At 37.8% G+C, this 16,052-nt stretch overlaps 1 protein-coding gene across 6 annotated transcripts in view; it reads left to right on the top strand.

The window, feature by feature from the left end:
• The first annotated feature begins 750 nt into the window (after window positions 1–750).
• The window catches only part of LOC126863396 (protein PALS2), a 24,969-nt gene continuing 9,667 nt past the window's right edge, over window positions 751–16,052 (top strand). The window contains exons 1-2 of one of the 6 annotated variants that reach the window (XM_050613507.1): window positions 751–1,191; window positions 7,810–7,925. In XM_050613507.1, coding sequence (XP_050469464.1) covers window positions 1,086–1,191; window positions 7,810–7,925 — 222 coding nt within the window. In that variant the 5' untranslated portion in view covers window positions 751–1,085. Of the gene's footprint in view, window positions 1,192–4,699; window positions 5,286–7,809; window positions 7,926–15,155; window positions 15,441–15,500; window positions 15,650–15,670; window positions 15,863–16,052 lie in introns of those variants that run through there. The other 5 variants (XM_050613505.1, XM_050613506.1, XM_050613510.1 and 2 more) reach the window with 5 other exon arrangements.

Here is a 16,052-nt window from a genome sequence, read left to right as displayed (position 1 = left end):
TATACATTATCTTTCTTTCTTCACATAGCTCTTTAGTCATTTTCTTCGTCATTCGGAACCTGCGATATATGCGATATATAAATATCATTATGACATATCACTGGTAGACTGGTAGACATTCAGAACGGTTACAAGGTATTGCAATTAGTGTTGAATATTACTATAATATACAATCGTCAATAAAAAGAAGGAAAACAATTTCTTAACGCAATAAATCTATCCAGTTGATCCGAATGAAAAAAAGATGCTTAAACATCTGTAATTTCTCAATTTTATAATTTATACGAAGCTATTCAGCGTGGCTTGTCAACGGTTCGCACGTAATCACTATTTGTTCGTCGTACTATAAAATAGTTTAGATGTAGGAAGTTCGATCTAAAATTTCAAATTCAATCAGAAACTATAAGTTCACCGAGAAACGTTCTAATAAAAGCTCCAAACTTCATATCTCCAATAATTGAAGATGCAAACATAATTTCCCCGCTATTTAAAAAAATATCTATCTTTTGATTCGAAAAGACGATCGTCAAGGCGTTTGTTTTGTATGTTGTTGTTGTAAGTTGTATGACGCCGTAATCCAGAATATTTCTACCCTTCCGTGGGCGCGTTTACTATCGATCGATCCGAACGCACGCGGCACTCGTTGCCACGAGTCGCAAAATCGTGTAAGCGGAGCGAGAGAGAGGGTGCAAAAACCCACCCCCCGCGCAACATGCTATAAGTACCGGACACGAACAGAGCGCGGGCTTATAGGTCCCGTTGCGGTCTTCCTCGTTCGTTCGTTCTCTTCGACGTTCTCTACCACAATCACGGACCATTACCGGTGATCTATGAATAGATCACGAGATCTTCGACTGCCATTTTGACTTCGCGTCAAACGTAGATCAATTGACGGGGGGACGTGGACAACACGTGGAACATTCGAGAGGAAGAGTGACAGGGAGAATGACAAGGTCGCCGGTGAATCGGGAATTTGGGCAAACGGAAGTTCGATCCTGTCAGTGGAATACTCGGGGCTGGGATCCATGCTGATCGTGATGCCGATTGGCGTCACCTGAAACCACATTCCACTATCGTCCACCAGGATGAAGAATAGCAAGTCGATGATGGATATCGAGGACATTTGTGGGTGTTCGAAACTACCCTCGATCATTCCTAAGAAGGAACTACCGCACTTGAAATCCACTTCCGGTAAGTTTGAAATTATTCGAGTACAGAACGGATTGTAGATTGAACTGTCCGAGATTGGAGAGATTGAACTGAGTCGAGTAACGTTTTATTGACTATGCGAACCATTTGATTTACTCACCTCTGTTATCGAAGTGGGTTTCGATTAGTTCTCCCGCCATTTATATCGAGGTCTAGAAAATTGAAAATTTCAAATTGAAAATTCAAATTTGAATATAAAAGAAAGAAAATTTGAATTTGCATTAGTGATTTATATCTGAACTTGAATTAAAAAATGTAAACTTATCTTAAGAAATTTGTAATCTAATCTTTGTAATTCTAATCTTGCGTTAAATAGAATCTGAATTTAAATATCTAGTTAACGAAATAGCCGCAAACCTTTTAAAGATCTAAAGACCTTGTACTTTGCTGCTCGACTTTCGTAGAATTTCTAAAGTCTCGTCTTATCAGATCTCCCCAAAACTTTCGATAGATTCCACTCGTCACTTTGAATTCTTGACAGTTCTCTGGATCTTGATTTGTACGGATGGAGGATATTGATTGAACCGTTTCATCCGACTTCCACGAACTTTTCCTTCTCTATAACTTTCGTTTACCATTCTTCGAAGATTCTTCCTTTTCTGACACAAAATGTCTGTGATCCTGTTGAATTTAACGTGATTTCAGTGGAAGCACCATCGATGCTGACTTACGTTCCAGTTTTTCACATTGCGGTTCAGACACGTCTCACAGGGATTTAGTATCACATTGACGTGGTCATCAGGTTTTGGAACAAATTTGCAAATACTTTTACATTAAATTCTTTACCTACCTCATTTCTGAAGAATGCTAGAATAACCTGTTAATGGGATCATTTCAGATATGTATTACTACTTTTTGAATAGCTCGAATTCGACTTAATGAGTATTAATTTATCTTTATTAGTTTTCTTTCACGACTGACAAGTTAAATCAGATATCTCGATTTGATATCAATATTTTTCCAAAATTTCAATTTCACGAATATTTCACATCTTTGAAACACCGAAAAGAAATTCACGACGTCATGGAAAAATTACAACAAAGAGACGGTCGATATTAACGCGTGCTCTGGAGAAGAAAACTCGGACGATCGATAAAACCCATAACAAAGCCAGCTATACACCTTAGGACCTTGAATGAATACTAATTTCAATGATTACGTATAATATAGTAACATCATCACGAAATCCAAATTTTTCTAAATTTACAATCTTCAGCCAGGATAATTTTCAGAATTCAAATTTTATTCGATCTTTATTTTCACAGATTTAAGAATCTCTAAAAATTTTGTGTGTTCAGACTCATTCCTCCTTCTTTTCTTAAGCTTTCCACGAAAGCTGCTTACTTTCGTTCAACTGTTTTTCTGTTATACTATTACTTCTATCGTAAAAGCGATCTTTTTCATGTACTTTCCAAGAATTTTATATTTAACTTTTATCTTATGTACAATTTTAAATTTGAGTTGCTTCATGAAAAGTTTATTAAAAATCTTCATGGATTCCAGGCGATGCCTTCTAGTATCGAATTCATAGTTGCTTCCGTTTTATAATTTCGATGGAGCAAATGGTTTCCATCTACACCTTACGGCCATCCTGATTGAAAGCAGTTTCACATCCCTGGTCCGGAGCCTGTGTATTTCTCTAGTGTGGGACAAAATAAACGTCAATAAAATCACGATTTGCACGATCGGTGGGTTACGTTGAACATCTGTTCACGATAAAACAGTTAATCGACTCAGAAGTATCTCGCGTAAAATATTCTAAATAACCCTAGTATTTCACCTTGATAAAAATCCAATGGAAAAATATAATCTAAAACTTTTATAAATATCTATCTAAAGAACCTAAGAAAATCATGGAATTTCAATTCCCCTGATCATAAGATAATTTTTCAACAAAGATCAACTAATACTTTAAAATAATTAACCGAAAGTAACATAAACAAGAGACTAACGTTCCGTCAAAGACAAAAATGTGGTAGAAGAAAAATTACTAATAAATTTAAAAATTTTCAAATATTTCAAAAATCCAAAAGACCAAAAACGTGTTTTTCGGTTACAACAAAATTCCTCCATTCATCGTAAAGTTATTTCGAAGTCAACTCTTTGTTTAAGATACATCGAACAAAAAATAACGTAAAAAGGAGAAAAGGGTGAATAATCGCGACAAATTGTACAAAAAAGTTATCCAAAATGAGACACGAGCCAAGTGATGGTCGATTTTTTTCATTACGTCCATGAAGAATGATTTCCTTCCTCCGGAGACCAGCTGGTTCGTTTCTGGATCCTTCGTCAACGTGCTCGGATTCTCGCGGGCAGTTACCCGGTGGTATTTTCCTTTTCATCGTACGCTCCTCTCTTTCTCGTATTCCCTCGCTTTGATTTGTCTACAAAAATAAGAATAGCTTTCCTCTCCTTTTGATGCGCTCCTTCCCCGACGAAATTTTGGAAACGTCAGTTTCAATCGTTCTTCGGCGACGACAACACGCATCGCGACAATCTTCGTAGACTATACAATTCACGTTCTGTTTTTAAAGCGCCCCAGCGTCTTTTCTCACAGAGTATGTAGTTCAAACGACTAGATCATGTAAATAATAAAGTGTGATTCTTCTTGAGTGGAAACCTATGGATATGTGAAATTCAATTAGATTTGAAATTTGCTTTGATACTTTAAAAACTTCGTAACGTAACCAGCTGAACCATTCTGATGGTATCAATCGTCAAAGTCCTAAAAGAAAATCAATTTGTGAGGTTCGTTATTGTGCGAAATCTTCAGAGTTATGTATGTGTGAATATGTGAAATAACTTTGACAAATGAAATGGGACACAATGAAACAAATATCATTCAAGCCTTTCACAAAACTTTTAAAAGGTCACGTCATAAGCAAGAACCATTTTCCTCAATTACGACAGCGAACAACTAACACTAACGAGATCTTACTAAAAGAGAGGCCAATTCTTCTCAATCATAATAGAAAGCAACTAAAACTTGAACGAAACTTTTAATCAAACCATGGACTATCCTACATTCAACAATCTTCGGTCCGAATGAATAACCTGTTTACCTTCTTGCACCTTGCAACGCAACCGCACGTTTTAACAGTTTCAATCTATTATCGACATCCGTCATTTTAAAAGAAAAAGAAAAAAAAGAATTCCTCGAGAATCAATCAGCCACGACGAATGCCACAAATAACTATTTAAAAACTACCAGCTCCATATGCTTGTACTATTTGATTTGAAAAAAAAGCACTTTAAAGCATCAGCCGTTAAAGATGTTTCCGTCGCAAAAGAAAGAGCACTTTCTGTGATGTAGTCAGGATGCCCTTAAAGAGCGTCACGAATTTCCTGAGCCCGAAGGGAGCAGTGCGGCGCGGCGCGAACGTTCTTCTAACTTCGTTGTGTTCCATCACTTCCACGGGGTGTCGCTTTTAGTCTCCTGGCAGGGGCCTGGGGCCCCAAGCAGGTGTAACACGGAGTTTCCATTCACCGTGACGTGTTGCCGCGGAACGGACCAGTGTGCACGCTTCCTACGTCTTCGAAGAAAATTCTCTTGTTTGCTCTGCCTTGACAAACACTGGCTTGGCTACCGAAAGGAACGTGGCTTCCCGAAAGATCAACGATCGCGTGAGAATGCGTGTTACAAAGAACAGCGATTGTTGATAGTGAGATGGATAGTTCGGTGATAATTGAGTTATGGTAATTGAAACTGTCCCACGCTCTAACAACGTTGTGATAGGATTCAGTAGATACAGACTCCTAAAGAAGAGATTTCTTGTTTCGTTTGATAGTGCAAGAATGTGAGAATAATCGTACTTACTTATGGTGTCTGGCGTTTAGTGACGTCAATGAGACGTGACGTTAGATGTGACGATGAGAATGTAAAATGTGAAACGGAGAAGAAAGTGAAAATATGATTTGTTGATGTATTAAAGATTTCTTATATAAGAGTTTACATCGTCGTGTAAGAAGAAACGTCAAAATGGTTTTCTTCGGAAGAAAGGAGAAGATAGAAGATCGCCGGCTGTTAGCCAGCATCGATGCTGTGAATGGCACCAAACTCTATCAAATAGAAAATGGTAAAGCTGCGATGTTAGTTTAGATTTGTTTGATTCTACATTGAAAAAATGCCATTGAAAATTTTTCTAATATAACGTTCAGAAGAAATATTTTCTTCTCGTTCTACATCAGAATTCCGCGAACAAACTTCTCGTATCAAAATATTATTCCTCCACGTTTATGTGCTTCGCTTTGGTTTTTAACAAATTTGAATGCCCTTTTGCAACTTCGTCGTTTCTTCCTTTTAATTGAAATTAATTAAAATTACCAAGGAGTTCAATAATCTAAAATAGAGAAGGTTCGAAAAAATTGACGCAATTCTAAGTGTATTTAAATACCCTTCTTAATTCTTCTGCATTTCTGTTTCATGCACAAACTCGGTCAGAACAAGCGAGCGGAATATTTTCTGATCCAATATTGACGTTAGACAATCTCAAATAAAAAAATATGGTAAAAAATTATACTAAATTTGGCACGATCATATTTTTCTTCAAATAGAAGATATAATTTTCTTTATATTGTCTCGTATTAAAGTTAAAGATTTGCAGTTGCTTGTATAACGCATCGTCAAACCAGCGTTTCGTTTCGCCTGTATACACACGGACAGACTGGTTTAAGAACTTTTTCCTTCGGCTGTAAACCAGGCGAGAAATAGGTCGAGGCGTTCCGGAAAGACGATACGCGATCGTCATAGTATGGCTCTATGCACTCGTGGTTCGATAGCTTCGTGTAACTACACGCATTTATCATGCAAACCTCCCGTCGTCGACATCGCTTATCATCGTACATTCAAGTGGCCAATCACTATTTATCAGAACCACTCGAACCTGGAGAACGCCTCGTCTGGTCTTCGATAATTAAACATCATAAATTATAAAGATACAACTGGTTCGACAAACTGCCCTTTATGATAAATGTGTTCTAAGGGATGTAAGATAATTGCAAGTGAGATAATTTTAGAAAATTTTGTGACTTAACTTTGTAAGAGAATATGTTTGCGAAAATAAGAGATATTTTTAGTAAAACATCTTGTGTCGTTGCTTTTATTAAAACAAATCAAAACTTTAATATATCATCTATAAAAAATTGAGATTTCAAGGCGTTTTTCAGGAGGAGACGCCACATTCAAATACTTTACGAACGATTTGTAATGTTTGATTTAAACTCGTTTTTCGCTATTAATATTGACAATTAAACAAGAGAACGATCTTTTTGTATTCTTTGTTTGAAATAGTAAAAAGGCTTTATCTCATTCATAATTACGCTAAACGTTGTTTCGTGTTGAAAATTGTTCGACGAAGTAAGGTCGAACGAGAGTGAAAAGGTAGGTCGAAGTATGATTATGACTCTAATTAGTCCTGGCACTTGTGAATGGATTCAATGTTAATTGGCACCAGCTGGAAACCATTGTTAGCAGTAAGATGATTCTTTGGTCCTTAAGCTTGCTTCAAATTTCTTTCGAATCCGAACATAATATGTTTGAGTCTAGATTGTACAAACTAGATTGACGAACATCATACTTGAAATTGAGATTCGGTTAATTATCAGTCTTTGATTAATTAGATTCTGAAATCTGGAAAAATAAGTTCAGCAGTAACTCTATCACAAATAAGTCGTATGTAATGAAAAGTCTGGTATTCATTCACATTCATAAAGGAAGTACTTGCTAAAATCTTGACAAAAACTTAAATTTTTAATATAAAATACATAACCCTTAAGTTTATATTCTGAAAACTAATACCCAACATTATTTCATTACTATTTTGATCTTGATTAAATTATGAATCTTGCAAAAACATATTTTCCCAAGTTGTTAAATTTATTATTTATTTTCTTTCTATTATTTATTTTTATTCTACTGGCATGTGAACTGCATATACGAAATAATATACACGCGCTAGTGAGCATATAAATCAGAACATTTTGTTTTCATAACTCATGTAAAATATGTATGTGCTGTTTATTTCTAAATTAATACTATTATACCGTGGAATGAAATATTCGCAAAATTACAATGTTTGCTCAAATAATACGTAGCGTTTTAGGGGAAAATGTACCTGATATGTATAAACGGGAAATAATTTCGGTTATACTAATTCAAATTCACATTTTTATAAAAATAATATAACTCAATATTTTATAAATATTATAACCACTATAGAGGTACTATATACTACAGTACTTAAAACATTTTAGCATATTATATGCATTTTGCACATTTTTGTATACTTCAACTTTCCATAAATGCATAAATATTCGCGGTCTAAAGGTAACCATTTAAAAATTTTACCTCTACGTGAATAATACTTCCTTTCGCATCGACACTTACTCGACTTCCCGCTTTTCGATTTTTCCACCGAAGTGTCTCATGCTTTAGCTCCAGCCACCTGTGGCTGCCCCAATATTGATCCATGGAATGGCCACACCCGGCATCCCCTCGCGTCGCTCTTTTGCACCCTCGACGCTCGTGCCGGTAGTGTCGTTGCCCTTCGCGCACGTCCACGTAGCACGGTGTTATGGAAAAGTGTCTGGTCACTGTTCCAGCCGCCTTCATGCACGTACGCGACAACCTGGAGGAGCTGGGCAAGGTGGCTGACGACACGGATCTGCTGTTCCTCAAAGGCCTCCTGGATAGCCCTGTGGTCACGTCTCTAGTGAAGGTGAGTAAACGCGTGTCTTCATGCTAGTGATCTTTTCTGTCTCCTGTATTACATCATTGTCCTCCCATTTTGTGTCCAGTTACGATGATAAACTTTCGTAATACGAAGAATTCAAGAATTTAGAAATCTTCTCCATTTATTTTGTGTTATTACAATAACGTATATTAGAAAATAAATTCTAAACAAGTTGGTTTAAATCTCGTTAATAAATAAAAATATGAGGTTAGTTTGCTTGGATGTGATGCAAGTGGACATTTCCTACGTCGAAAGAATACAATTTTCAAGCAATATTCCATTGAAAATAATTAAAATTAAAGATGTTGTTTCGAAATATCTAATATTATAGGGAAGCATGACCGCGATATCTTCTCTTTTACAACTGTGAACTGAACTGACAGTTTGTTATAATTGTTTCCTGTTATCAATCATTATTTATTCGCACTACCGGCTAATTTGCAGTTCACTAGAATAGAACGAAGAAGTTTAGTTTTGTTACAACAGGATGAAGATTGTGTTTTCTCATTCGTAGTAAATGATGAGCGCAACTATTACAGCCTCGTAATCGATAGCTTATTTGTTAGATTGTCAATTGCCACTTGCTTGAGTATAGAATTTTTTCAGCATATATCGAATCGGGTTAATTGCAACCATTATTCGAGCGTGTGTGTATTATTTTTGGCACCGGCGAAATAAACAATAGCGTGCGTCGTTGGATCATGCGCGCTGAGGGCAGATGGTTTCGAGACACATGCACGTGCCACGTGTTTACTACGCTCGATTTTACGAGAAAGAGACCGTCATTTACGAGAGAGTGCCTCGTCCGCCGTGAAATCCCCGTACGAATGCAACGCCGTGAAATGGAAAACGTAACGCAGCCAGCCGCGAGTCCCCTTACCGAGGTCGGTAAAAATCTTCGAATGTCGTTGAACTCGTTCCTTCCACGCTCGATACTCGTTTGGGATCGGTTTCTTAGCTCGTTCGTAAAAATAGGAAAGATATACTTACTCGTGGGCTGGCTGGCTTGTTTAGTCTGTTACTATCCTGTCTTTTATTGATCGATTACCGAGCTTTGTTTAACTTGTTTAACATTTGGAATTCTGTAAAGCTGAATACTTAACCTTTGGGTACGTTTATTCATTTCTATGCCTTCTCAAAGCTTTCCTTCTCGATTTTTCATTTATTTGGGCTTTTAGTGTTTCCCTTAATCTTCTTAATAAAAGTGTTATTTTTTCATCTTTTGGAAATTATGAATAAAGAAGTATCGGAACATTTAGTTTCATACAAAATATAATAATTAATCTAAATTATTAAGGGAACAATTAATCGGTTGGAAATCTATATTCGTATCAGATTGTGATCCAATATATCTCTTGTGAACGGAAGTATATATATTTTGTATATATGTCTCGTATTTACTTTTTCTTTAATTTAAATCATAAATATTCCCTTGACGGAGAAAATCGTTTTACAAATAGTTAACCTGAAAACCCACTTGCCGCGTATGTATTCAATAGCGTACACTCCTTTTCTCAGAAAAATGAGAAATAATGATCGTTTTCTAACTTTAAATAAATTCGTTCCTGAAGAGGTTAATATTTTTACGTGCTTTTTTACTGTTTAGTAAAAACGTCATCTATGTCATTTTCACGGTACATAAATACGCTTCGTTGACCGTGTCGCCGCTCGTTTTCGTTTCCATAGTTTCATTACAGCTTCACCATCAAAACTGTAATAAATGAACGCCTTTTCACTTGCCTATTTCTCTCAACTTTTGATTTCAGCTTTCTGTTCCATTGCGATGTATAGTATTCTTATATTACGAAAGCTTCCTGTCAGTGAACAAAACACTTTCCACGACTGTATTCTATTCTTCAAAATACTATTCGTTCTCACATCCAACACTCAGCGCTATTATACAAATTTTTATTTCCCATCGTTGACATTCAATCCATTCATTCAACTTGTAATGGCCACTTTCTGTTTTGTAAAACAAGAAATTCAGACGCTGAAAACCTTTCGCTATAATTTATGAATGTTACGCCAGACATTCTCAAACAATCTCATCTAACAACGGCTACCTGAATTCAAAGCAATAAATCGACTATGAACTCGATATACCACACGAAGACACATAAATCTTCTAAGACTTAATTCGCACGTTTTTAGCCATCGAAACTAGTGTCGCTACGATTGAAAATATTCGGACTAGGTTGTGCACGTGATATTGGTTAGAAAATGATCTGGTAACATCGAATATAGTTTTGTCACCTCGTATTTCGATATTCAACACGACCAGTACGTTTTTGGGAATTACGATCTGTAGTAAATCGTTACAAAAATTTGCACAGAATGAATCATTCTAGAAATACATATAACACAGTTAATTTCTATAAAAATTCGCAACAAACTATTTGTTCTAATCATTCTCAGTCTCTTTGATTACAATACATTAATTTCAATTGCTACATTCCTCAATAATTAAAACTAGATTTTTAAAACATAAATAGTGTTTTTAATTCTTATACGATTTTTCAATTCTTCTCGTGCAAAGATGAGCCAACATTTCCACTAACCGAGCAATTCCTACGAAATTTAAGAGACGCTAACCGCAAAGATCCTGTAGCGCAGGAATGCGCGACGCTGGAACTCGAAAACGTCGGAACACTCGGTCCGACCAATGAAATTTTCGAAACAAGTCTTTTACGCGGCTTCTTTTTACACACCGCTTGCACTATGGCTGCGTGAAACAGCCGCATTATTTTGGTCGTGACATACATTTCCCGTCGAACCATGGAACAACTTGGGCTCTTCAAGTGAAAATATTACTATCCGCCGATTGGTGTAAATTCAGCAGTGTGACGTGACTACGTACGTCACCTCTTCTCTGATCCATTACGTAACAACTATGATACGTCTGCGTATATTTCTCATCATTTGTATAATGCATTAACGACATTTAATGTTCCGTAAAATATATTTTTTCACATTCCGTAGATATCTTAGGTCTCTACTAAGTTATACAACTATTTGTTGAATAAAATCTGTTTTCAATAAAACAATTCAATAAAAAATTTGATGGAATTTTAGTTACTTTGTCAATGATTCACTGTATCTACGGAGAGTTAAGAAACGTTCAATAATTCAGTGTTCTATACAGAGGAAGAAGTGCAGTTGGAAGACTCGAGCATCTTTTTATTGGAAGTGGTCCAACAAGTCGAACATTTTCTTGAAATTCTTAGAATTATAAAAAAGAAGAACTTTGACTTTAGGTCTCTAAAAATATTCCAAAATGATGGCGTAAAAGATCTTTGAAGTTTAGCGTATCTGTAAAGTCTCAAAGTTGGTTGCTGGCTCGTGACCCAAAACCGTTCGAATTATCTTGTTCCCGATCAACTGCACGCATCCGTGGCTTTCCTGCGAAACGTTAGTGCCCATCCACACGTATATATGTATACAACTTACCGCACCTGCTGGGCCCACATTCCATCCTGTTCTTCGGGATCAGCAGGTAGAAGTCTCGTCTGGTGTCGAAAAGTCGTTAAGAAGCCGGTGTTCGTTTCCGGCTCGGTTCAAGACAACAATAGCAAACGTTGACAGATGCGATATGGCGTTACTGGTTTCGTCGAAAACCGTGAAAACCGGTCACCAAACAACCTTGGTAAATTTGGTGGCTAATGTGGAACTGTTGGAAGAAAGGATCTAAGAGAGGTGTGAGAAGTTTGATTTTCTCGTGGTATCTCTCCTCCAGGTATTTTTATTTTCGTATATTCTAAAATTGCTAGTTTATCTTGGGAATGTCTTAATGACTCAGCCGAACGTGGTTAGGTTTAATTAGGCCGAGAAGTCGCCTGAGTAATAGGAAAATTTCCATTAATAGAGTTACGTCGTGCTCGAGGAGTAGGTGCAAAACAGAAACTGAGTAAATCTTGTCAATCTTTATGAATTTGATAAAACTCGAGATACAAGATTACTCTGATATTCACTATAAAATGGTATTATAAAGAAATCAAAGTCACCAATTTGAGTGAAAAAAAAGAAAGATTCAGGAATCTATATAATAAAATCGGACACTTCGTATATTACGATATTCCACTAATAACAAACAGAACTTTCGATCTTTCTTTCCATCTCATCTCTCTTGTCTAACATTTCTAAATTTTATAGCTTTTACGCAGATAAACCTATAAATTCTAGCAGAAAAGAATCCTAACTGAAAAGTAACATCACAGTTTACGGATAGAAGAAGGTCTCATTAATCTTCCACCCCTGTACCAACTACTCTAACCTTTGTATTACTAATGACAAACTCCACTTCCGTTCTTTTTCCTCCGTCTCATTCATCCCGGTCTCGAACGTGCACTTTACAAAGCCATCCCGTGGACAGTCCACCGAAAAGCGGAAACCGCGAGGGTCCTCCTTGGGAACAAAGGCGTTTCCTGCGAAGGGAAGAAGCGAGCGAGACAAACCGTGAATCAAGCGGTCGCGCGCCAGCGGCGCCGGAAACCACTGGCGAACCATGCTTCGTGAATAATCCGAGTATGTTAATTGACAAATCGTTGCCGCAGCTTCTCTGATATCCGGCGTAATTGACCGCGACCTCGGAGGTCCTGGCCAATTGGCCCAGGCTCGGACTTCAGCGACCGAGTCATCGCTTATGACCGCTCTCGCAGAAATCGCGAGGCAGTGTCACGTCGCGTGCGCTCGTGTACACACACGGATTACGATGTAATTTCAACCGGCTTTGTAATCGCGCGAAGGGACGAGCGGAGAACACGCGTATGCGACATTGACGCACGTGTAAGTGACAGGAACGTAACTGGCAAAGTTAGGCGCCATGCGGTTTTAGTTTGATGTCGTTTTAGTACAATTTGAGAGGATGGAAATCTGGAATACAATTTTGTTGGTATATTTTTGGAACAATGGTTGTGACATGTATATGTATTTCCGTCGGGAATGCTGGGAAAAACCTCCCATCACCATAGTCAAGATTTTAATGTTTAAGCCATAAAAATAAGGAAAACAACTTTTAATGTTCCAACCTGGCGTTACGACGATGGGTTAGGGTTTAAGGTGACATAACGGGTCACCAGACGTAGCCACGGTCACGGGAGGGCCGCGTACCTGACAGAGGTACGGAATGATTTTATGATTCTCCTTAAAAACAAGGATCGACCCGAGAAGCGGGGACAGGAGTAGATAAGGGTAGGTTCATCTGGATTCAGGGAGTTTTTAGTTAGTTAGTCGTTGAGCGAATTGCTGAGTAAGTCACGCTGATACTGGTCATCCCGTGAACCGTGGATTCGTTATCGAACCTGGATTAGTTGTCACCATCATCTCGGACATCCTATTGCCGTTACTCATAGCCTCTTGTAGTGCCCACATTCGCACTGATAAACACTAACCACATCTGCGACGGTAAAGTAAGTAAAGGTTCATAGAAGGCCCCGAAGTGCCAACCTGACTCCGACATGTATATACAATGAAAGAAAAGTTAGAAACTTTTCGAAAAAAGCATTCGTAACGCAAAATGATGAATTTAATGAATCGATTATAAAATATATTACAATTATTTGACATTAATTTTGTTATGAAACGATATAAGGCATATGTTTCTTATGTAAACTTTTGGAGCTAGATTTTGCCCTTCCAATAATCAAAGATTAAAGATTAGTTAAAAAGCTTTAAAGATTTTAAGATTAAAAGAATATTTAATAAAGATACCGGAAAGAAGAATTACTTCAAAAGTGAAACTTTCTTAATTATTCAATACACCGAGACTCGCTAATGTTGCCGTAGCAATAGTTGTCTTTAACATTAGAGTCATACGATCCCGTTGTATCGAATAACGGATTATTGAGTATCTCGAGAAGGGTCTACCTGTGCAAGATCGACAAACCGATCGGTGTCGATGACTGCCAGCGTTTCTTTTTTGCCACGACATTATATTCATCGACCCGACTGCAATCGAATTGCATAATTCTTCAAATCAACGATACGTACATACGTCATAAATTCCTATCATTGACAAAAGTAGCTATGAAAATATGTCCAAGGACAAGAATGAAACGAAAGTTAGGAGTTTGTGTGTATGTGTACTTTCACGCAGGAATAATGTACGCAATTGGAATGCTCGAGTAGTAAGAGGAATACCCCTCTACCTCTTCTAGATAGAGTAGCTAGGATATTTAACATTCCTCGCAACGAGGCACGTTCTCGTTTACACGTTGGCACTCCGTTTAAACATCGCCGCTTTCCCGTGTCGAAAGAAACGTTGGAAGTTCCGACAATGATACTAGCTAGATAATAATATTATCGTGTAACCAGCTAGTGCAACATGACCTACTTAGTTTAATCCTAAAATCCTCGATTTCTAACTCTATACGCGTAATTAGTGAGATTACTGTCAATCGTAAGCTCGTCGAATTTAAGAGAGTACCCTTTAACTTTAGATCTGACAGAGCTAATTCAATCAATAAATGGACTTCGTTTATTCATTCGTTTGATATATTATAAAAGGTGACAATTGGTAATTAACCCCATGTCATTGCATTGAAATTTTATTATAAGACTACCAATAAATACCTACTACCTAAAATATCAAAATAACAGTATACATGCCTACTACCTATCAAAATTCTAATTTCCCCACGAACTTTTGCACGACAATTGGTATTGTTAATTGACCTCGTTTCGCTGTAATCCTTAATCATGTTGTAACAATTTTAGATCAAACCCATCTTACATATATTCAGTAATAAAAAAAAAAGAGTAAGAAGATTCTAAGACCTGTACAAGATATATCTAAAACTACGTTTTGTGGACTTCTCAATTTTGCTACCCACGTAATCGATTTTCAATTCTCAACAAACAAGTGGCTCACTTTCACAGACTAATTTATGCGGCACAAGCAGAACCTATAAATAACAGTAAATTCCAAGATAAATAAAAAGCAATATTTCCAACATCGCTTTCCTCTTTTCCCCCAGTTGACGAATGTAGCTGCTTCTGAACGGCTGCCAAAATCACAATTACCCAAATAAGCTTCTAAATGGAAAACTACCATCGATTTTCAAAATCTCGAATCATCCATTTATGGAAAATCTAGTAGAATGGGGTCTAAAGCACGCACGTAGACGGCCCTGCATCGAACGTAGCGGAGTGTTGCATACCATCCGAAGAAGGGCCCCCACCTGTTTCAGGCTGGCCGCCTGACGAAGGTGGGGGCGAAAGAAACGTCAGTAGGCGCGGCAGTTTTCTGACGCCGCTTACCTAAGTAACACACACGGTGTGCGTGTTGTCCAAGTCGCGTTTATCCCTTGTGGAAACCCCTCGCCAGGTTCTCCCGTGGCCGTTTACCCCGTCGGTTGTCGCCGCGTGAGTGCACCCTCACGGCACTGGCCGATCGATACGGCGAACTACAGTTCCAGGACGGCGGCCAGCTCGTTCTCCAGAGTACTGCGTCCTACCTGACGGAGACAGGCGACCTCTGCCTCGGCGTTTCTCCAGGCTTCCAGTGTAAGTTAGGATTCCTGCGAAGAAATCTTTGAGGAGGCTCGTTTCGTCATTTTGGTGGGACGGTGGTGAGCTTCGGGTAGAAATGTGGATAGATGAAAAAGGTGGATGAGTGGAAGACTGTTGCTGCTACGACGACACGTGAGATCGGGAGAAAGCGCGATTCGTTGACCGTTGGCCCCTCTTGGCGTCTGTGGCCCGTGGATTTTGAGGTAGAGAGTAGCTCGATCTTGAGAGAGTACTATGATCTGTATTTTCATACATTAGACGTGTTTCGTTTATCAATTGTTAATATTATTCGTGTCAGTTTTTGAACAAAGGCAATTTAAAGATAACGGTGGAGTTTTTAGTGGACTGATAATTCTGTTTTGGGGAAGGTATTATTCTACTTCCTGTGTAATTTCTAAAAGAAGAGGAGGAGAGAGGTACTGTTGTCCATCCATATTTTGAACCATTCGTTGTGCTTTGCTTCATTTTTTGGAGAAACGGAACTTGGTGGAATCGTTCGACGATTCTGTTAAGGAAAGGCCGCATAATTTCTTGAAGTGAGCGAAAAAACAATATTTGGAGAAGTCTTCTAATTCTCTTAAAGAAAGATATTCCACTTGTTGTGTA

Source organism: Bombus huntii, chromosome 3 (assembly GCF_024542735.1).
Source record: "Bombus huntii isolate Logan2020A chromosome 3, iyBomHunt1.1, whole genome shotgun sequence".
NCBI classification, from domain to species: Eukaryota; Metazoa; Arthropoda; class Insecta; order Hymenoptera; family Apidae; genus Bombus; species Bombus huntii.
Note: the sequence above shows the minus strand (reverse complement) of the source record. Positions and strands in the feature narration are given on the sequence as shown.